The 20,401-nt window shown below is 44.7% G+C and overlaps 4 protein-coding genes across 4 annotated transcripts; 2 read left to right on the forward strand and 2 right to left on the reverse strand.

Annotated features, from left to right (window-relative positions):
* Positions 1-1,331: 1,331 nt before the first annotated feature.
* LOC136940868 (retinal cone rhodopsin-sensitive cGMP 3',5'-cyclic phosphodiesterase subunit gamma-like) lies at positions 1,332-1,874 on the reverse strand. Its single transcript, XM_067233194.1, has 3 exons — positions 1,720-1,874; positions 1,511-1,551; positions 1,332-1,408 (listed from the first exon to the last, which is right to left on the reverse strand). The coding sequence occupies exons 1-3, from the start codon at positions 1,872-1,874 to the stop codon at positions 1,332-1,334; spliced, it is 273 nt and encodes a 90-aa protein (XP_067089295.1).
* A 2,273-nt stretch (positions 1,875-4,147) lies between these two features.
* Positions 4,148-6,085, forward strand: ccdc137 (coiled-coil domain containing 137). Its single transcript, XM_067233084.1, has 6 exons — positions 4,148-4,289; positions 4,514-4,659; positions 4,762-4,987; positions 5,072-5,154; positions 5,246-5,325; positions 5,466-6,085. Exons 1-6 carry the CDS (start codon positions 4,219-4,221, stop codon positions 5,661-5,663), a joined length of 804 nt encoding a protein of 267 aa, XP_067089185.1. The 5' UTR covers positions 4,148-4,218; the 3' UTR covers positions 5,664-6,085.
* A 2,793-nt stretch (positions 6,086-8,878) lies between these two features.
* LOC136941210 (G-protein coupled receptor family C group 5 member C-like) lies at positions 8,879-11,706 on the reverse strand. The gene is made up of 4 exons (XM_067233656.1): positions 10,659-11,706; positions 9,706-9,806; positions 9,467-9,580; positions 8,879-8,971 (listed from the first exon to the last, which is right to left on the reverse strand). The coding sequence occupies exons 1-4, from the start codon at positions 11,704-11,706 to the stop codon at positions 8,939-8,941; spliced, it is 1,296 nt and encodes a 431-aa protein (XP_067089757.1). The 3' UTR covers positions 8,879-8,938.
* Positions 11,707-15,751: 4,045 nt separating this feature from the next.
* btbd17b (BTB (POZ) domain containing 17b) lies at positions 15,752-19,662 on the forward strand. Its single transcript, XM_067233651.1, has 3 exons — positions 15,752-15,956; positions 17,825-18,110; positions 18,475-19,662. The coding sequence occupies exons 1-3, from the start codon at positions 15,863-15,865 to the stop codon at positions 19,547-19,549; spliced, it is 1,455 nt and encodes a 484-aa protein (XP_067089752.1). The 5' UTR covers positions 15,752-15,862; the 3' UTR covers positions 19,550-19,662.
* The last annotated feature ends 739 nt before the right edge of the window (positions 19,663-20,401 follow it).

Genomic DNA, 20,401 nt, shown 5'->3' on the forward strand with positions numbered 1-20,401 from the left:
TATTTGACTCGTTTTGCAGTCAATGAAGCCTGCTTCTACACATGGGTAGTTGGTCTTTACATTCGACCCCCTTCCCTTGGCATGCTGGAGTAATCAGTCAATGAACATTGATGGGAGCTGCAGTGGATTATCTATGTGTAGTTGCACATAATCAGATGTGCTGAATTTAGAAGAATATCTCATGTTATTTATGCTTGGATAGGGTTGTTTTGTGACTCACATCTGGTGCTACGATCTGACATCATCCCTTTGGAATTACCTACAATATGTCTAAGTGTGATTTTGTTTGTTCATAAAACGACTGGAACTCCCTCAAACATTTGATTTGTTTAATTTTTCCTTGGTTTGTTTCATTGATTGGACTGTAAATGGAAATCATATCAGTGTGTGAAAAGTATATTTTTTACATACCAGTTCTGTGTACGTACTACATTTTTTGGCAATGATTCCCAGGTTGTGTTCCAAGTTTCAGAATGAAACCAAAAGCAATATGATGAATCAACCCAAAACAAGACAATGGTGTTCTTACAGTAAAAAATAATTCTCAAGCTTTATTCTGAGTATGTTCAAACCAATCCAATGCAGTTGATTATGTACAAAATTCCCTACAAAGTTCCCACAATTAGTACTTTAAGGCCAGTAACATGAGCCAAGTTCATCATCACACAAAGCTGCTCTCAGTTACTGTTCCACATACTCCTCCACTAAACATACACTCAGCACTTAAATCTGGAAATGGTGTATCAAAATGGCAGCTTGAGAAGGATTAGGAAACTATAACTACAGTATAAAAGAGTACAGGAATAGAACAGTATGCATTGGTATAGATGGGAGACATTACAGTAGTATTAAGTATTCCGAACAAGGTGGTTCAAGCAAGTATACATAGTGGCCCAATGAGCAGGAAGGAAAGAAGAAATGTTGGGAAAGAGGAAAAGGTTCTCCCTGAGCAGGTAACATGTCTGTTGTTCACCTTCACATGACAAAGTGAGGAAATGAACTACGGAATAAGAAAAAGCCGAACAGCTAGATTGTCATTCGGGTCCTGCAGGAGGTGAGGAGGGAGTGAGAGGGAAACTTTTAAAGAGTAAAATATGATTGGCTAGTTTGTTACTGAAACAGTATGACTTGGCAGAGAGAAATTCAAATGAGAATACCTCAAATGATACTACATGAGAGCAGAATGTCAACCTTGATATCTTTGAATACAGTCAAAACAATGACCGAGAAGAGTACATTTGTTTCGAGTGTATAGACGTTTGACAGACTTCAATAAATAGATCCACTTGCCAGAAGCGAGGATTCTTAAGTTGATGACATGGGGAAAGAGCTTAGATGATGCCATACTGAGCTAATTCATGAAGTTCCAGATGACTGTAGGCCTCCCAGGGGCAGATGACCGTGATGTCTGTTGAAGGTAACAGGAAGAAGGAATTACACACCAAATATCAATGCAATTTTTACTCTATTAGTTAAGGATATTGGTGACGTGTCAAACATGTCAATTTACCAGTGCCAAGACCCTCCATTCCAGGAATATCATCTCCAAATCTGTGAATAACAAACAGAACACACTTGAGCATCATGGGGGGAAAAAAGTAATGTCAGTAATGGCATCTGCAATGTGCTTCAGCAGTTGACAGTCCAACCACCACATCGAATTAGACACAACTCCTCCGGTGAACCACAGTCTGCACTGTAGGCCAATGAGGTTCTCACCCAATGACACCCCGCTTGGGGGGCTTGCTTTTAAACTGGCGGGTGTTCCTTTGCTTGAATTTAGGGGCTCCCTTGCGAGGAGAGCCAGGGGCAGTAGCTCTGGTTGCTGCCTTGTTTCCAGACTTCACATCAGGTTGGGCTACCTCCAGATTCATCCTTCTGTTTTACTGGCTGGTGGTCTGCTGAGAATGCTGAGACGTATTTGTCTGCGGGTTTGGTCACTCTGATGAAGCGAAGAACAGAAGATTTGTAATTCATATGTTATATAAGCAAGCTTTTTATATCATACAGACAGACATGACTCATTGTAACAAATGCTCATCCCTCGTCTAATTTCCACCATTTAAACTGTCCCATCAAATGACATGCACCTGAGACAATAATCTCAGATGAATCGCCCCACTGAGATATATTTCTCCCCGTCACTATGGAAGCATCCATAATCCCATATTCACTTAAATGAACAGGTTTCCACACTGCTAGGGAGCCACAGAGCACCCTTGATAATCAGATTAATGCCAGGACATGCTGAAGTTGCAGAACGACAATTAACACCTCATCGCCTCTGGCCAATCACATCCAACAGTGAATCCATTTTTTGATTCCAAGTAAAACCTGAGTGAGACCATTTAATGGATTGATTGATTGAGATTTGACCAATCATGTGACCTAACATCCTCCCCGCGGATTGACTTTGTGTGTTCTCTTTAAACAATACAAAAGCATCGTAAAAGCATGTCATCTCATCATCTCATAACTTTTCTAAAATGTTCAATGGTAAACAACGACCCAAGTAATTGAATCCCATCCCTGTCCTCATCTTGGCCTCAGTGCTCAGTACTTACCAGCTGTGGTATCTCTCAGTCGAGACTGTCACAACCAGGTTTGCTTTTGAATGAATAGGGTGTCCAGGGGGCCTCTTATACTCCCGACACCTCAAGGGGATTATGACAGGGCCTGAAAATGTGCTGCCATGGCGATACCAGTAAAGTGCACGGGCCGTGTGACCACCTCTGTCGTGGGAGGAGATCTGAAGAGGGAGAGCAGAGCGAGAGGGGTAGGTGGGTATAAGCTCTTTTAGAAAGAGATGATCCTAGTCTTTTACGTCAGAGGCACAACATTATGCAAGGTCCCTTGTTTCTGGTTCGATTGCATCCTTCTCACACGAAAAAATCATCGAAAGACGACAAATGAAAATAGGGCAAGGACACAATTGTAAACTATGTATATTGCATTTGCATTTGTTTCACACACTTTAGAGATCCATCTATCTATAGGTGCCTCAGAGGCCAGGACAGCTTCTAAACTACAAGGTTTGCCTGGTGTTATTTCTGGAAAAACTGAGGGAAAACATCCCAGAATTACCATTGTACTTCTCCCATCAGGTGCAGAAATGATCTAATCCTTTCTCCACACAGGACCCCAATCCTGGGAGAACAAAGTCATGCATATATTTCTGTTCTGGGGAACACCACCTTTCTGTGGGGATGTATGTGGGAAACACTAAACCCCATTCTCTTCTCATCAGCAGTCTCGCAGATTGAGTACATTACGCATATGTAGTAATCCCCTTCTACAGTACCTGCACCTTTTATCTCATGGATTACAGATCCCCTCTGTAATCTGAGACATACTATAATCAGGGGCACACACTGTAAGACACACAAACGCACAGACAGAAAACAAACATGCTAATACGGGAGTCAGGTGGCTGAGCGGTTAGGGAATCGGGCTAGTAATCTGAAGGTTGCCAGTTCGATTCTGGATAAGAGCGTCTGCTAAATGACTAAATGTAAATGAAATACAGGGTTATTTCTTTCAAATGTTTACTATGAGGATCACCATTTCTGCAACATCTACAGAGTTGCAGAAGTGTGCTAATAAAATGCAATGAAACAAGCATGAGTTCCAGGGTTTCCACTATGAAGCCATTCTGAAGATACAGGGACACCAGACCAGACCCGGGGCATACAGGTGCCATAACACGTGTGCCAGTACTCAGTCCACTGGCTGTATCATGATCCCCACGCCTCACTGACATGTGAGAAGAGGGAAACTGAGCCCTCCTCATCTCTCCACTGCCCTAACGCTACCACATCAGCATCAGCTCCTGCAAGGCCTTTGCAATGTTGCTGATAAAGCACAGAGTAGGCTACACTCAAGGGCTAACCTAAATCTGACTAAAACACACCCCCCCAAAATATAAAAAGACACAATCTTACAGTTTTAAGTAAATGTGTCCAGTTCACAGATCTAACAGAAAACATATTTGAGGGGGAATGTATTTCTTTTTTAAATGGTCTTGTAGAGGCAAACAGACCATTTACGCCATCTTGCGGTGGCACATGGTAAAAGCAGGAAACAGTTCGCATTTTCAGTCGTCAAGTGCTGGTTGGCTGAACCTGAGAGGTTGAGGGTGAGGGGTCAGAGTTGATGGTCCATGTACACCCATGTGGTTTGCTGTTTTGAAAATATTATCCCCAGATATCAGAAAACAACATGGGAAAGCGTAAACAGACTGAATCGAGTGAGACGTTAAAACGAGGCGGCAAAATCGGACAACATGTTAGGTATAAAACGAGTTTGCTCTCGACAGCACACAAATTCGACAGACGATTTCAAGTTACTTAGCTAGCCAGCTAGCTAGCATGTTTATAATCAATCGAGTGTACGGTTGTCTAGTTGTAGTTAATAACTACAGAGTACATTACTCGATGATTACGCGATTATTGAGGTATGATACACCTGGATGATTTCTGAATGATTCTGTCATTTTGTGCGTTTCTGTGTGCAGTAAGAAGCCAAAGCGAGATGAGAGGCCAAAACAAGACGAACATCTCCAGCAAATCCCATTTCGTCTCCGTGAAATTATGAAAAGTAAAGAGAGAATGAAAAAGGGAAAAAGACCAAAGCCTAAGCCGACCGAAAAGATTAAAAAAGGTCAGAAACGTTAGATGTCAGCATTTAACATTATTATAACATTGTGTTCCATGTAGGCTATTTTGTGTGTCTGGTGTCTGATTTCTCTTCTTCTACCTGTAGTCATTACTCCCAAACCTAAGATGAAAGCAGAGACCCAGGTTGAGGAAATCCCAGTCCCCCATTTTCGTAGAAGAAAGAAGGAGTCAGAGAAATCCTACGTTCAACGCATGAACAGCGAGACTCAGCATGTCCTTTTCCTCACCAAGAACCAAGTTGAGAGACAACCTGAGCTGGTGGAGGACCAGGAGGAGCCGGAAGAAAACCAGAAGTCAGAGAAAAAGAAAGAGTAAGTGGTGTCATCATGCTATACACAGATTTTCAACAACCCCAAAAATAAGCAGCTTTTGATCATTTAAAATATGATCTGCAGGTATAATAAGTCCCGGCTTCAGAGGCTGCATAAAAAGAAGCTGGACAGACGAGAAGATAAGATGGAAAACGATAAGCTCATTGGTATGTACTGTGGAAAACATGGTGTTGTGTAGAGCAGTACAATTCCTGTCGACATTGTCTGATGTTTTTTCTTCTTCTCATTTGTCTGTAGATAAAGTTAAATTTGGTGAAGTTGCTATGGCCCCACCAACTTTGAGTGTTAAACCAAAGAAGGCGGCTTTAAAGGGACAGGTAAGTGGGGGATGTGTGAGAGAATGAGCGAGAAAGACCATATTGGATCTCATATAATGTTGCTGTCCATACCTCTTATACTTATGTAAAAAATTATTTTTAATGGGATTGAATTAGGTTTGTCTATATTGTACCTCCAGGGCATCAACAAGGCTCTGCTGCTGAACTCCCTACTGGGCCAAGCCACAAGCTCTACGGTCAAGCCCTCCATGGCCAGGCAGAGGATCGTGGAGGAAGAGAGGCTGCGTGTGGTGGAGGCGTACCGTCACCTCAAGAAGCAGAAACTGAAGCAGCAGGAAAGCAGGGCTGCTGGCCTGGACAAGCTCATGAACCTCTGAAGCCTCACATCGCCAGCATTACCACACAGAACCAGGAACAAGGGCTAGCCTCGTCACATGACTGATACCCATCCAGTGTACAGAGAGCATCTTAGTGGTATTTTGGTGGACTGGAACAGTGGAATGGGCTAGATGGCCTCCTGGTGGAAAGTCAGACTCATTGTATGTGGCTAAAGAGCTATTGAGACATGGACTGGCAACTCGATCGTAAATTTGAAAGCCTTTCCATTTGGAGGCTCTCTGGACTGAACACCATGCAAAGACAGGGCTAAAGAAACAAAATAATTTTGGCATTTCTAGATTATGGCCACTAGATGGCAGTCAAATTCCCTAAACACAGCTATGTTTGTATTGTTTGTACGTCTATGGAAAGCCTTGTTCCAAAAAATTGTGATTATTTAAATAAATGCTTATTATTTTTACGTTGGTATACAAATTGTTAGGCTTTTCCTGCAAAACCTTCCTTGAACATTAGATCATAGGTGCTAATCCTCCTCTGAAGACCGGAAACCGTGGCCACAGTGACAGTGACAGCTGGACTTGATCACGTCATATCTCGATGACCAGACCTAAGCAAATCACCTGCGCTTTGTATATAAAAAGCTTACAAGAGCCTGGCACAGCCTATTTACCTAAGTAATCCTGAAAAGGTTGATTCTATCCGCTCGCTCCAGCCATGAATGGACCCTTTGTCCAAGTATTGGCCTCAAGACCAAACAATGCACCACTTTTTTTGTTGTTGCTGTTTCCTAGCTTTTTTTTCGTGTTACGGACGCTCTGACACTGTTTTGTAATGTGAGTTTATTACTTTACCACTCTGGATGCCTTCCTCCTCTACTCTCAGTCAGAATCATTAGTCTGAACGTATGGGAACCCTGCACTCTAGTGATTGTGGTGATTCAGAATCAGTCCTGTTTTGACCAGCTAGATCATCAAACTGTCCTGCAGATTTGTGTGTGTGTGTGTCTGAAGAAGGTTGTCATAGTGACAGGCTCAGTGAGTGGGACAGGTGGCTGTGATGTTTAGTGGTGGCAGGACAGCATCTGAACCTAAGCACCGCCAAATGTTTGGCCTTGAGGAAAGCATAAGTCCTGCCTTTTCCAAAGCTAACTGGTATTCCTGAATAACGTAGCTCATTATCAGGCTATGGTAATGATTGGCAACAAAAGTAACTCAAGTTAATCCAGACTGTGGCTTTGATGTTGTCCAGAGTCAGTGGCACAGATCGACATCCTGTCAACCAATCTGGCTAATGAGTCTCTAATTGGCTCAGGCACATGGAAGAACCTCATAGCTGTTGATCAGTTTTATTGTCCCAGAAAGGACTATTGTTTTACATTGATTTGAGAAAAGTCTTGATTTTAAGTTATTTAATAAAAATAACAACTATACCTATTCCAATTTGTTGAAATATATATTCCACCGACACAGTTATTGCTTTTTCTCCATCGGTTGTCCTAAGGAAATTGTATCTTGCTGGCCAATACAAAGTCTAGTCTACCTCGCCAAGCTCACATGTATTGGCGTAGCTCACAATTCACATGCCTTAGTTGCTATCTATAAAAAAACATCCGTTGATTATAAAACCATGCTTTCTGTTTCCACTGTCTCTCTTAACGTGCACATGGATGGTGGGAGAGAGTGGGACTGGGAGGGCATCCAGTACGCTGCTAGGCAGCAGAAACTCCACAGTTATTGAGTGTGCCTGAGTGTCCACTGGTAAATTACCCCTGAACAAATGTACGTTTCACTGAGGAGGTGAAACAAGGACAGCCTTTCTGCTAAGCGCAAGCTCTTATTTCAAGTGAAACATCAACACGTGCTCATTGCAAGTTACTCACAACTAGATTGCCATTTGGAAACAGATCGATAGTCAGTCATGCAAAAGAGTATTTTCAGATGTGAGAGTGAGAGTGCTTTCTCTGTGCCCACTCAGCCTCTTTATGTAACAGATATATGGACATACAGTGCTTCTGGCTAGTCTCTGCGCATGCCACTGGTGCTGTGCTAACTGCTCGTGCACACTGTGTCACTTGTTTCATAAGAAAAAGTGGATTATCTCGTTTTAAATGTGTGAATGGCTAAATCACTGCGCTGCTCACAGATAAAAAATCATGCTCATTTTGCAGCTGTCAATGTTGGATATACTGCAAGTATGAGAGAAATGGAACACACAATGTCAATACAAAGTATATGGAGAAGCAAGCGCTTTGTGACGTTTACATTTACCGCAGTCAGGAAGTCTACAGATTACAACAGCAGACTATTGTGCATACTTGCAGGAGGCCACAGGCTTTGGAAGCTTATCACTGCGTATGTAAATACTTACCCCAGTAAAGGTAAAAGTACTTTCAACTTCAGACACCTTCCTCATGCAATGTTCCCTTCCTGACTTTGTATGCTGGCTCCTTCAGTTTATAATTCATTTATTTAACAACTAAATACACATTTACCTGATTTATTTGTTGACTGTTGTTAAATGGTTCTCTTTACACAAAATGTGAACGCATTCATGCAAATCATTTTCTACAATGTTTGATAAGGTTACATGAAAATATATTTAACATTCAGATAGTTGTTTGCTCAATCATTGCATTGTTTTTAAATGTAAACACAAAGCCAAAGCACCTACAAGGTAATACACAACAACCAAAATAACAATTTAACCTGTGGATTTGATGATACAAACACACAGAAGACTATCTGCACAAGTAGTGGTTTTTGAAAACACACAAATACATTATAATAACTTGATATTACAGTAATGACAATGTAGACAGGTTCCATTTCAGACGTCAGAGTTCTCAATGTGTCATTTTGAGGGTTGGGGGATATGGTATGCATAAATACCCTTTCCGGTCAAATACAGCATCAGTACAAAGAGGGGGAAATTGACGCCTTAAGGTAGCCTGGACAGGAGGCCAACGAGACATTGAAGGCTGGAACGTGTACTAGCTCTGTCTCCTAAGCTGAACCCTTTATGATTCTCTATGACTCCCATTTGAGTAGCAAACTGATTGATTGTCTCTTTGGGTTGGTTACTCTGGGGTCATCTCTTTCCATCAGTGCATGGTTTTACTTGCGGGTAGTGGACTGTAAACCCACCACACTTACTGTGAATGTAAAGCTATCTTGTTGGTCATTGGCCTCTCAAGAGAGTAGCCCCCTCAAGCAGGGGTCTTCTTCACCAGACACACACACAAGCACCAGGGCAGGGCGGAGTAGAAAAGAGGTGGACAGGTGTTGAAGAGGAACAGGGTCAACATACTGCAGGTTTACCACAGAGGCCTCTTGTTCAAACCGTTTCCCTGAGGGAGAGAAGTAAAACATGAGCTCTTCTATGCACTGCAAGAAAACAAACACCTGAAGGTTATTCATATCTGACCTCTGAAGAAATGCATATGATGTGTGTGTGTGTTTCTATGGGGTTGCATAAGAAGACAAATTCCAATTACCTTATATTTACATTTACATTTTGTCATTTAGCAGACGCTCTTATCCAGAGCGACTTACAGTAAGTACAGGGACATTCTCCCGAGGCAAGTAGGGTGAAGTGCCTTGCCCAAGGACACAACGTCATTTGGCACGGCCGGGAGTCGAACTGGCAACCTTCTGATTACTAGCCCGCTTCCCTCACCGCTCAGCCACCTGAGTCCCACTCTTATATACAACTACTTATAAAGTAATCCAACTCTACAATATTGCTGTGAGCAGTGACTTTTTAGCAAGGCCATGAAAGGCATTCATGCATCTTCAGTCAGTAGTGGTGTGTATGGCGGAGGTCAGAGGTCACGTCTACTTACACTGGCTGCGTGTGACAGTGCTGGGTGTGGAGGGCAGGACAAGGCGCTGCTGCTGCCCTGGTTTAGAGGAGGGGCTGTGGCCCTCGGCAGGATGGTTTCCTGGGACTGCTCCCTCTAATGAGGGGGTACCAAGACAACGACAAACACACACACACACCAGTCAGAGAGACTTATGAGTTCAGGGTCAAGACGTTAAAGCACTTGAGCGTGAATTGTCCCATCGTTTGCATTGCACTCACATTTGCTAGACTCTTGGTGATGAGGGCCAATTCAGTGGGTTGGTACACACAGCCGCGTAGTCTGCCGTTATAACCACTGTACGGAGACACCACAGTGTGGGCTGGGTGGCAGGGGATGGAAACAGAGGGCCATCAATCACTTACAATAGAAAGATTGTTATCTTTATGCGAGACTTGATGTGCCTACACTCCTGTAGCAGCCATGCTCTGAGGCAGTCTGGTAGTTCTTGCTGGAGGTTTTCAAATGTCACCGTACACGGTTAGGGTTGAACATCTGCCACTGTTTGAAGACGATGAGCACACTCCCGTCTCTATGGCAACGGTTCATAAAAACGAACCGAGGACGGATGTTCAAGCACCGTTCATTATGAGCTACAGTGATTGTCAAAGATGCAGCAGTGTACTTCTAACTTCAGCCTTACACAATTTGTGCCGTGCTAATGAATGTACTGTACACACACTCATTACGAATGACATAAGGTGTTCGGGGGATTATTTCTTTAGTCTGCTGCAAAGGTCACCCCTTCACACCCTCATCTCATCCTGTCACAGGTCCCTCGAGCCAGCAGGTACATCTAGGCTGGCACTGGAGGGAAGCCATGGACAGGGAGAGCGACAGGGAGAATAGCCCTCCTGTTCCAACTGATCTGTCATCCGTAAAACAAATACATTTGCAGGTCAATACTGGCAAAGTGAAGGGGAAGGTGAGCAGGAAAAAGAGAACAATACGATACGTGTTACATCCGAGAGCTTATCATGAGTATTTTAATGAGCCGGTTTTAAGATAGCATCGAACATGCCAGATTGATGTGGGACGAGGGACACCGTATGCCATGTTTGCGTGACTTGCTGATAAGGTCATGACTAGCCCTGTTGGCAGGAAAAGGCACTGAAGCAGGAAACTCGATTTCTGACCAGTGTGGGATGTTTACTGAGGCCTAACTGTTCTATACCTGTATGGGGTTCGTCCATTGAGAAAGCCTTGTTCTCAATGTACATGTTTTGCTGGCCAGGGCTCTGGTCCTTCAGGATGTTGTCGTAGACAAGGCTCCTGGCTGGGTAGACGTGGTCCCCATCACTGGCCTGCTCCTGGTCCTCGTCTTCCTGGCTGAGGAAACAGATCTCTGGTATGGTGTAGAGGACCAGGAACACCCAGGCGTTGACCACCAGGGCGATGGCGAGAGTGGGGTCGTCCCAGCTGGGGCCCCCAGTCAGCTGGTTCCCATGGATGTACATGACGATCCAGGCCACCCAGATGGCTGTGGAGAGGACCCCCGTGGCGAGGATGAAGGCCCCATCTCTGCGCCAGCTCTTGTGCTTGTGCGTCAGCGTGGGCACTGCCATCAGGATCACGGCCAGCAGCAGTGCCATCACGTAGACCAGAGCCATGACAAAGTCCTGGTTGGTGATCTTGCAGGACGCGTCTGTCATGACAGAGGCCATAACAGGGTATCGGGCCACGGTGATAATCATCCACTCAGTGTTGATGATGACCTCAACCAACCAGAGCGCTACGGCCCCCAGGCAGAGTGTCCAGGCCCGGGGTCCCCGGCCCCTCCTCTCCAGCAGGGCCAGCCACAAGCCGTGCATCACCAGGCACGACAGGCAGCCTGCGAACAGCACACCAAACAGGAAACGCCGCGCTGTGCAGCTGATAAAGTCCCGGCCCACGATGAAGGCAAAGGTGAGTCCAAACAGCCCCAGGGTGAAGACCAGGACGCTGGCTTGCAGGGCCACCATGGCTTTCCTCTTCTTGTCTGTCACGAAAGGCATGCTGGCTATGAGGGTGACCAATAGCACAAAGGCAGTCACCACTCCTGCAGCAGCGAAAGCCTCGACCACAATACCCCACACTGCCGACAGGTCACACAGGTTGTAGTAGAAGGAGTTGACGGAAGGGCCGCACCCCTTTGGAGCGCTGGTGGCCTCCATGGCGTCACTGGTGGACCACAGGGACAGTGCTTGCTGCAGCAGAAGTAACGTTGCCAACTCCACACCCATGCTCCTTAGCCTGGACTCAGAAGACAGAGTTGGGTATTACTACGGTTTGAGGGAAGAAGACCACACTACAACTCCCCTCTGCCAACTCGTCTGATAATCAGAAACCATTCAAACATCTGATTCCCATCTGCTAACTACAACAACAACTATTTTACTCTTATGTCTCACTACCTCCACTTTTCTCCAACTAGTTGTTTTTTTGTTTTGTTTTTTAACTATCCAGGCAACTCTGGAACCCCTGAACCTCTGAACCCTCTGGAACTTATCTGCCACACCTGTCCTCCTGCCGGGATGCTTAATTGACTAATTAATTAATTAATTGATTAATGCATTAATTCTTCAGTCTTTCGTATTAGGCTATTCCTTTAAACTAATAACTGGACTCCGTTGGGGGAACTGTTTTTAAACTAACAATTGAAAATGAATAGATATGAATAGATAACAATTAACATATCAGCAATCGGTTTGAAGAAATTCAACAGGTGTGTTGGGATGTCTTAAGAGAAAGTCGAATATTTGTAATAAGGTCCTCTGATCAAGCATTTGGGCTGAATAGAGACGTTCTTTTACTATAAATAATGAGATTTACTGATACTACAAAGAGAAAGTATGCTTTGCACTTGTGCTCACAGGTGGCTCTAAACACCTGTAACCTATTCCTCTGCTAGGAATCATTGTCCTATTCACAGGCAATTTTTACCTATCATTAGATATACTACGGTTCATTGTAATTCAAGATTAACAGATGAGAATGAACGTGTTTATAAAAAGTATAGTACAATGTCATGAATCATCCAATCATTCCCCTCCATCGGTGCCTCTTACCTGCACACAGGGAAGGACGTGAGTTTGGCGCTGACCAAAGAAGAATCCGGATTAATTTCTTTGTACAAGTGTCCAACGTTTGGCTACAGCCAAATGTATGCTCAATGTGTGTTCGCAGTTTTTTTTACAGGATTACTCCTTGATCGCAGCCAGTTTTCTTTCCGCCCACCTGCTCTCTCGTTTTACCATTATCTACCGCCTACAGACAGTCGTCAGTGGCACGTCGTTTCAGCATGACAGTTACCATCCGCCACACAACTGGCACCTCCATCTGCTTTTCTTTTTTCCTCCGCTATGGTCACCTAACCCACACCACGAGTTTAAACTCTTGAGCCAAACCAAGAAGCCTAGTCAAGAAAGCTTTGCATATTCCATCAGATTATTGCAGCCATGGCATTTTAACAATGTAGGTAGGCTACACTCAGCTAGGCCAGTAGAGCATATGCACCATTATTGTTCCGTCTATTCGGAGGTTTTCATCGATACACGACTTTATTTCCCCCTATTCGTTTTATCATTTTAATTATAAAAGTGAACCCTTCATGAGAAAATCGTCGATTTAAACTTCAGTATGGAGAGCCACCTGGTGGGTGATTTCAGTAGGAAGGGGTGGTTTTTGTTTAGCTTTAACATTTTAAATGACACTTCCATCTGATGGTCACAAATGTGCTCTTTTATTATAAAATCACAAAACAAAATGAAGGAAGACAAAACTACGTTTTTGTGATGCCTGCCTTCCAGCCATAATGATCATTAAATGTCTTTAGCCTAATTGAGTTGAGTATGGCACACATTGGATATCAAATTACATTACACGATCAGATGATTGTGCTATTGATCTACTATAAAGGCTGCTTCAATTAGTAACCATTTGAAACTAGCATTATTGAATACTGTCATTGATTTCAGACTTTGCTATTTAAATTGTGTGTGAGGCCTCTGATTTTTACTTTTGATACAAATAATAAAATGCACCGTAGAGGATATTTGATCATCAAAGACAAACCATCTATGTCGAGCAGCGTAGGAATCCTTACAAATTTTGAGAACGGCAAATCTGTCCCCGCTACTTTTTATAAAGACAATTATATTTCATGTCCGCATCCTCAGTTTTATAAAAAAAAAAGTTGTCCCACCCACATTTGAACACAAACGTTTGTCTGAATCTTTATGTGTTTGTGTGTGTATTTACATGCTAAAACAGTTGGTGGTTTATGATGTGTGATGTCTATCTTTTTATACCCTAAAGTAGGCTGTTTTCAGGGTGCGTGATGTTTAGTAGACCTAGTTGGGAGCCCATTAAGCTGGTCGATGCCATGCGGTTTCAGCAGTATCCCGAGGTCAGTTAGGACACCTTTGTGGGGATGGCTTTTGATTACACCCTGTCCCAAACCCCATTGTTAAGCATCGTGTGATGGGTTAGATTAGGCCTTCTGTGGGGGATCGATCCTTCCATGGACTTGCACCCCAGGGGGGCTTTTACAGATCTGGCACCCTGTCAACCTGAACCCTTTGATCACGCTCCTGATGGCATTAACTCCAATAGTCCTTGTGGAGAGGCCAGAAAGGCCTTACACCATGGTGTCATGGTCAGTTTGGCTCACAATCAAGGACAATATAATTCTGAAATAACATTCTGCAAGTATAACACATTATACCTCAGCGCCTTAGGAGGCAGCTCAAAGACTTTGTCACATCATAGGAAGCTGACCGTAACATGCACTGCATTACATGTACAGGTGCATTGCACTACGTGTACAGGTGCATTGCACTACGTGTACAGGTGCACCACGGGACCCACGTGTTCCATCATGCATGTGTGTCGGGAGAAGTCAGGTGCCAGACCTCTCCCTGGATCGTGTTTGCTGATGTTCCCAGGGAGCTGTCCTGGCTGCTGTAGCAGGCCTCATTAAAGCAGCTCGGGGCAGCTTCCCTCTGAGAACATGTCAGGCTATTCATAGCTCTGCCACAGCCCAGGTGGGAAACTCTCAGGTCATCTGTGCTTCTGCGTTCTTTTGGGGGGGAAGATGACAGCCTCCAGGGCTCCTCACTCGAAAAGCGAGTTCTCTCTAAAATGATGTTTGTCTAGATGTATTCAAGCCAGTAATATTGTGACTCTCTGTATGATGGCGCACATACCTGACTACAGCCTATATGCACAACAGTTTACTTATCCCGTTTATCTTGTAAATACAGATGTATTGAGTTGTTTAGGCTGGACTAAGGGCAAATGAGCTTGAGATACTTCTGTTGCTTTGTTTTGATCTCAGTCGGGGTCAGACATTGTAAGAAATCTTGAGAATGATTTGGGTGTTGACTGGCTAGATGCTTACAGGTGGATCAATAACAGTTCTGCATGCCAACGGAAGGTACATGGTCCCTAGGTCATGAGTACAGTCCTCCTGTGCCCATGTGAGGGGTGGCTTATCGATGCAGAGCCACATTTCATCTGCTGTTGCGTGCCACTTAAGTGTGATTTTCCTGTGACACCATGTGGCTTTTTAATTCTTACTCATAAGGGACAGTGTGTGCGGTATCGACTCTAAAATTCCCGCGCTGGCAATTAGCATGTTCCCTGCCTGCAGCTGCCTGTGACCCAGCTGTCATATGTGACGCTGGATCATGCATATTTGGGTATAATTCAGCAGCATTGTAAACTCCCACAGCTCCGTGTTACATTGAGTGATGTTGGTGGATCTGTGATTTGGCCCAGTCAGCAAATTTCAATTTCAAATTAAGTTAAATATACTGAGTCAGTATGACAGATAATAGCACGTCCTGTAGTGGTCGGGATAATTAGATTGGTGGCTCTCTAATGGTGCACTAATACATTCTTAATAATCTTGTGATTTGACACAGATTGGACTTTCTGTCCTGTCATATTTTCTAATCTAAACTGTGTCCGGTCTATCAATGGTGCTACTCAAAAATAAAAAACATTGATTCTTATAGGTTTTTGATATTTTCCTTAACCACCCTTCTCTCGCCCATCCTCAAAACATTCCACAGAGACCCCCATCTGGCCCGGTGCCACTGATCGATGCCACACAAACATCGAAAAGGGAGAAATTTCAAAAAAAATCAAAGCCGTCGTCATGGCAACGGCCCTGCCAGATTCCACCAATCGATGGAGTCCGCGAGGCTGCTAGATTCGCTGGGGGAAAGGCCGGCGTCCTACATAAAGAGTGCGGGACAGGGAGCCGGGGCACCACACGGGGCGACCCACCCTACGCACAGACCTCACGGACACGGCACCCAAGGAGAAGAACTGAGAGAGGCAGAGCACACCACAGACCAAGGAAGGAGGGTGAAGGAATAGATAGGACCAGATATGGCACGCACTCTTAAAGAAGGAATCCCTTCCCGGGTCTATCTGACCACCCTGTTTGTGGGGTTGTGCTTCCGCGTTATCACAGTTGGAGGAGGTAAGGTTGGCTTATGGCATCTAATAGGTCTGGTCTGCTAGTCCTGTTTTGTATCACTAATCTCTTTCAATGTGCTCTTCTTTTATCTTGTATTATGTATTGAAGAAAAGACTTGTTTTGGGGTCAGGGTCTGCTTTTCCCCCAGGCTGTAGGGCACGGCATGTGATGGTTGCTCTCATCCAGCCAGCCCTAAGGCAGTGTCTGGGCATGAGTTTAGCACTGCTGTCCTTTCTGGTTTGGCTCTCCCTGCCTGTTCTCAGATATCAGATATATGGGTGCTGCTAGCATGGAGAGGGGATAGGCTACAGTCTGAGATTCCAGTAAACCAGACCCAACGATGCTACCTAGCCTGAACAGAAGTTTTCTTCCTCTGAGCTCTAAATAGATGAGGGGTGAGGTGGGCGGTGGTAGGACAGGGTGGGGAATGTTTTATTGAGTGTATTCAGTCCCTCTGAGATTAAATGAACTCACTGAGTTTAAGTAGATGAGACAGTTCCTGTTGCTTTATTTATAACCAAACAAGGGCTCTGTCTGTCTCAATGCAGGGACCTGAAAGTCTGACATGAGGAATAACATTAGTACAGTACTAATAGAAATCCAGTTTTTTGGATTCTCAAATGAAACCCTGTACTTAGGATTATGCTCTGCATTTACAAAACAGGTACATGAATCAAATTCCTACTGGATGACATAGAATTGAGAATGACGGAAAATGTGCAACATGGAACAAAGTGGGGGTGTCAGTGGGGCACCAGCTCAGCTGGTCCCGGTTGGAGGAGGTCTAATGATGTGAGCAAGGGCTGCTTTGAAGTGAAGATGTGTGATCCCAGTGGTGCGAGGAGGACCAGGAGGCTGCCCAGGGAGGGAGCCAGGAGGGGTCCTCCACCTGGGTCTCATTAAGCTTCGCAGTATCAAGCTCTGGCAGCTGCTGTGGAAGGCGAGGGATGAAGATTCAGCAGCAGCAGTGTGTCAGGCTGAGTCTTTCATGCCGTCTTACAGTGGGTGCCACTTGTGCTGAAGCTCAAGAGGACCCTGTAGAAAGAGCCATCTGTATGACTGCTGCAAACTCACTGGCTTGTGAGTCAACCACCTGGCTTGTTGTTCCCAAAAGCTTTTGACTGAAACAAGTCATATCAATAACTGAATCAATGGTGTCATCTGCACTTAATCAGGGAATTACATCTGTTTTCTTCTTCTTCAGTTTCAGAGAAGAGTGTTTTTAGTTTAGAGTGTAATTATGCCCCTGACTTACCATTTCATTCTCTAGTGCTTACTGTGTTCTGTGCACTAGACTGACCGTAACCGCGCAACTGGTAAGATTAGCAGTTGGGTTACTGCCTGCTGAACTACACAGTGTGTTAATGAAAAGGGGTCAAAAAAGTAGCCTCTCATAGAGTTCAGAAGAGAGTGAAGAGGCTGGATATTTAGAATGGGCCAAGTAATTTGTTTATTTGGGACAGTCACACAAATAACATAAGGGGAGTCAGGTGGCTGAGCGGTTAGGGAATTGGGCTAGTAATCCGAAGGTTGCTGGTTCGATTCCCCGGCTGTGCAAAATGACGTTGTGTCCTTGGGCAAGGCACTTCACCCTACTTGCCTCAGGGAGAATGTCCCTGTACTTACTGTAAGTCGCTCTGGATAAGAGCGTCTGCTAAATGACTAAATGTAAATGTAAACATAAACATGCTATAACTATGGTTCCATTGAAATACATGAAAATATCCACAGAACAGGATAGTTGAATTCCATATCCTGTAAAACTCCAAGTCCTGGAGTACAGAACAATTAACACAAAATGAAGAAAGGCTCTGTCTGCTGCCCCTAATCACCCTATTCCCCCTCCACACACACACACACACACCCCACAGCTGCTCTGAAGCAGGAGGTGGCGCTGGAGAATGGTGCCATGGTGTTAAACCACTCAATGACCCTGGTGCAACGTTTGGAGGCCCTGCTGGCCCAGGGAAATGCTAGCGACGTGGCCCTGAGGGTGCAGACCATCAACACGGATGAGGTGAAGGTGATTCAGGCCCACACCCTGGTGCTGTCCCTGCAGAGCGAGATCTTTGAGGAGCTGCTCTTGAGCCGCAACAGCAGCACCCTGGTGCTGAGGGAGGCCCCCGACTGTGCTGCCGTCTTTGACAAGTTCATCAGGTAAACGAGCCACACTGTTAACGGTATGGGATGGGGAATGATAGACGAGGGAAAATCTCTTTGAGAACATAACAGTGTAAGTTACATCCAGTGGCATTGTTTTGTAAAAAGCTTGATGACGTTCATTGTTGAGATGTTGAGGGATAATTCATGTATTCATTACAAAAAACATACTGCTCTCTCTGACACAACAACAACAACTTGTTTGCCGCAGCTTTCCTGCCCTTTGACATGAACAAGGGCCCCATCTAGTGGAATGTTTTTTAAACGACAACAGATGAATGTTTTAGAAATACACACACAGGTCTCTGTGTTGAAGAGGATTGGAATTAGATGACTAATCGTTCGCTTGTTTTGTTCTCAGATACCTCTACTGTGGTGACATCTCTGTAAGGCTGGACCAGGCCATTCCCCTGCATAAGCTTGCTAGCAAGTACCGCGTTTTGGGCCTGCAACAGGGTCTGACACAGTACATGAACCAGCATCTGTCCAGTGAGTCCCCCACAGGCCACGTGGTTGGCTGGTACCAGTATGCCATGCAAATTGGGGACATGGCACTGAGGGACAGCTGTCTGCAGTACCTCTCCTGGAACCTGTCCTCCGTGCTGCAGAGTGGGGAGTGGGGCTCCATCAGCGATGACCTACTCTTGTCCCTGCTGCAACGCTCCGACCTCATTCTGCAGAGTGAGCTGGAGCTCTATGAGGCCCTGGAGGCCTGGATTGGTCAGAACCAGCCGGCCGGCCTGACGGTGGAGAGCGCCCTGAGGGCAGTGCGTTACGGGATGATCCCTCCGCAGCACCTCTTCCGCCTGCAGAAGCAGTCTCCGCTCATGCTGAAATATTACGAGTCCATACGGGACTTACTCTACCTGGCCTTCCAATTCCACTCCGCCTCCCCTATCCAGTTGGCCAAGTACTTTGACGTCAACTGCAGTATCTTCACGCCCCGTAACTACCTGTCCTCGTCCTGGGGCTCGCCCTGGGTCATCAACAACCCCACGCGAGATGACCGCAGCTTCAGCTTCCAAACTCAGCTGGGCCCCAGCGGCAGTGATGCTAGTAAGAGAGTGACCTGGAATGCCTTGTTTTCCCCTCGCTGGTTTCCTCTCAGCGTTAGATCCTCCTACTCCGAGATTGGCTCAATGCAACCCACACGCACAGACGGAGGTCGCCCACGCATCATCGTCACCCCCGCCACATCCAGCCCGGACTTTGCTGGCGTGAGCTTCCAGAAGACAGTGATCGTCATGGCAAAGCAGCAAAGCAAAGTGGTTGTTCGTCACGTCTATAACTTTCACCAGAGCACTGAAGAAGCTGGGGATTTCCTGGCGGATGCCGACTTGCAGCGCCGGGCCTCAGAGTATCTCATTGATAGCTCCCTCTACCTGCACATTGTGGTGAAGCCTCTCTACCATAGCCTCATCGTTGCCAGAAAATGAGGACAGGGAGTCATTCCTCATGCCTCAGTCACCATTTTTCTTGCTGAGAGCCCACTGCCAAACCCCAGCCCAGAGAAAATCTCACACACATGGATCACTGTTCCAAAAAGGCTAACTCATATCACAACTTCTGTTTATTAGTTTATGTGATAAGGCAGTTCAACATAATATTTTTCATTATTTCATTTTGTCTTCCAAAACCTACCGCTAATATAAAAGGTGTAACTGAACAGTTTCAAATTCAGTGTGTTTTTTGGCATGCTAGTACAGTTCTGTACTGTATTTGTTTGTTAGGCTGCTGAATGCTAATGAATTGTACCTTGATTGTCTGGTGTTGCTAAGACTATTGTTTTGTTAGGATATAGAACTTTACCTGTAAAGATGCTTAGCTAAATGAATTACTTATTTTCTTTGAATTTTAATCTAAGTTTAATTTCATTATTTGTACTTTACTGGTGCTACCACAATCCTGAAAAGAAAGTGAGGTCATATTCATTCACTAACCACCAATAGATAGATAGATAAGGTAGTATATCGATATGTAGGTAGTATCTATGTAACACATTTGTTAACCCCCCAAATGCAGCCATAATCAGTTAGACAACTATTCTAATGTAGTGTTTTCTTGGCAACCAGTTTGGTAAAACGTGTTGACAGCTAATCTCTAAGTGATCATCTTGTTTGTAGTCCTCACATTATGTTTCTTGTTCTTTCTCCTCTGAATAAATATAAATAATTTACTTAAGTCTGTTCTTGGTCAATTTACCTTAATTTAAGAGTTACAGGTACACTATCTATTTTCAGCGTGATTATTTCTAGTTGGTTCAACAATTATTAACATTGGTATTAAAT

The sequence above is a fragment of the Osmerus mordax genome, chromosome 3 (genome assembly GCF_038355195.1).
Source record: "Osmerus mordax isolate fOsmMor3 chromosome 3, fOsmMor3.pri, whole genome shotgun sequence".
Classification (NCBI taxonomy): Eukaryota; Metazoa; Chordata; class Actinopteri; order Osmeriformes; family Osmeridae; genus Osmerus; species Osmerus mordax.

Bases quoted from the DNA above. Each gene is read 5' to 3' on its own strand.
- LOC136940868 (XM_067233194.1), bottom strand. From the start codon at position 1,874: ATGAATCTGGAGGTAGCCCAACCTGATGTGAAGTCTGGAAACAAGGCA. The intron at 1,552-1,719 runs GTGAGAACCTCA...TGTTATTCACAG, and splicing joins CCCAAGCGGGGTGTCATTGG to ATTTGGAGATGATATTCCTG. The intron at 1,409-1,510 runs GTAAATTGACAT...TACCTTCAACAG, and splicing joins AATGGAGGGTCTTGGCACTG to ACATCACGGTCATCTGCCCC.
- ccdc137 (XM_067233084.1), top strand. From the start codon at position 4,219: ATGGGAAAGCGTAAACAGACTGAATCGAGTGAGACGTTAAAACGAGGC. The intron at 4,988-5,071 runs GTAAGTGGTGTC...TATGATCTGCAG, and splicing joins AAGTCAGAGAAAAAGAAAGA to GTATAATAAGTCCCGGCTTC. The intron at 5,155-5,245 runs GTATGTACTGTG...ATTTGTCTGTAG, and splicing joins GGAAAACGATAAGCTCATTG to ATAAAGTTAAATTTGGTGAA.
- LOC136941210 (XM_067233656.1), bottom strand. From the start codon at position 11,706: ATGGGTGTGGAGTTGGCAACGTTACTTCTGCTGCAGCAAGCACTGTCC. The intron at 9,807-10,658 runs GTATAGAACAGT...CCTGCCACCCAG, and splicing joins AATGGACGAACCCCATACAG to CCCACACTGTGGTGTCTCCG. The intron at 9,581-9,705 runs GTGAGTGCAATG...CCCCCTCATTAG, and splicing joins TCACCAAGAGTCTAGCAAAT to AGGGAGCAGTCCCAGGAAAC.
- btbd17b (XM_067233651.1), top strand. From the start codon at position 15,863: ATGGCACGCACTCTTAAAGAAGGAATCCCTTCCCGGGTCTATCTGACC. The intron at 15,957-17,824 runs GTAAGGTTGGCT...CACACCCCACAG, and splicing joins CGTTATCACAGTTGGAGGAG to CTGCTCTGAAGCAGGAGGTG. The intron at 18,111-18,474 runs GTAAACGAGCCA...TTTTGTTCTCAG, and splicing joins GTCTTTGACAAGTTCATCAG to ATACCTCTACTGTGGTGACA.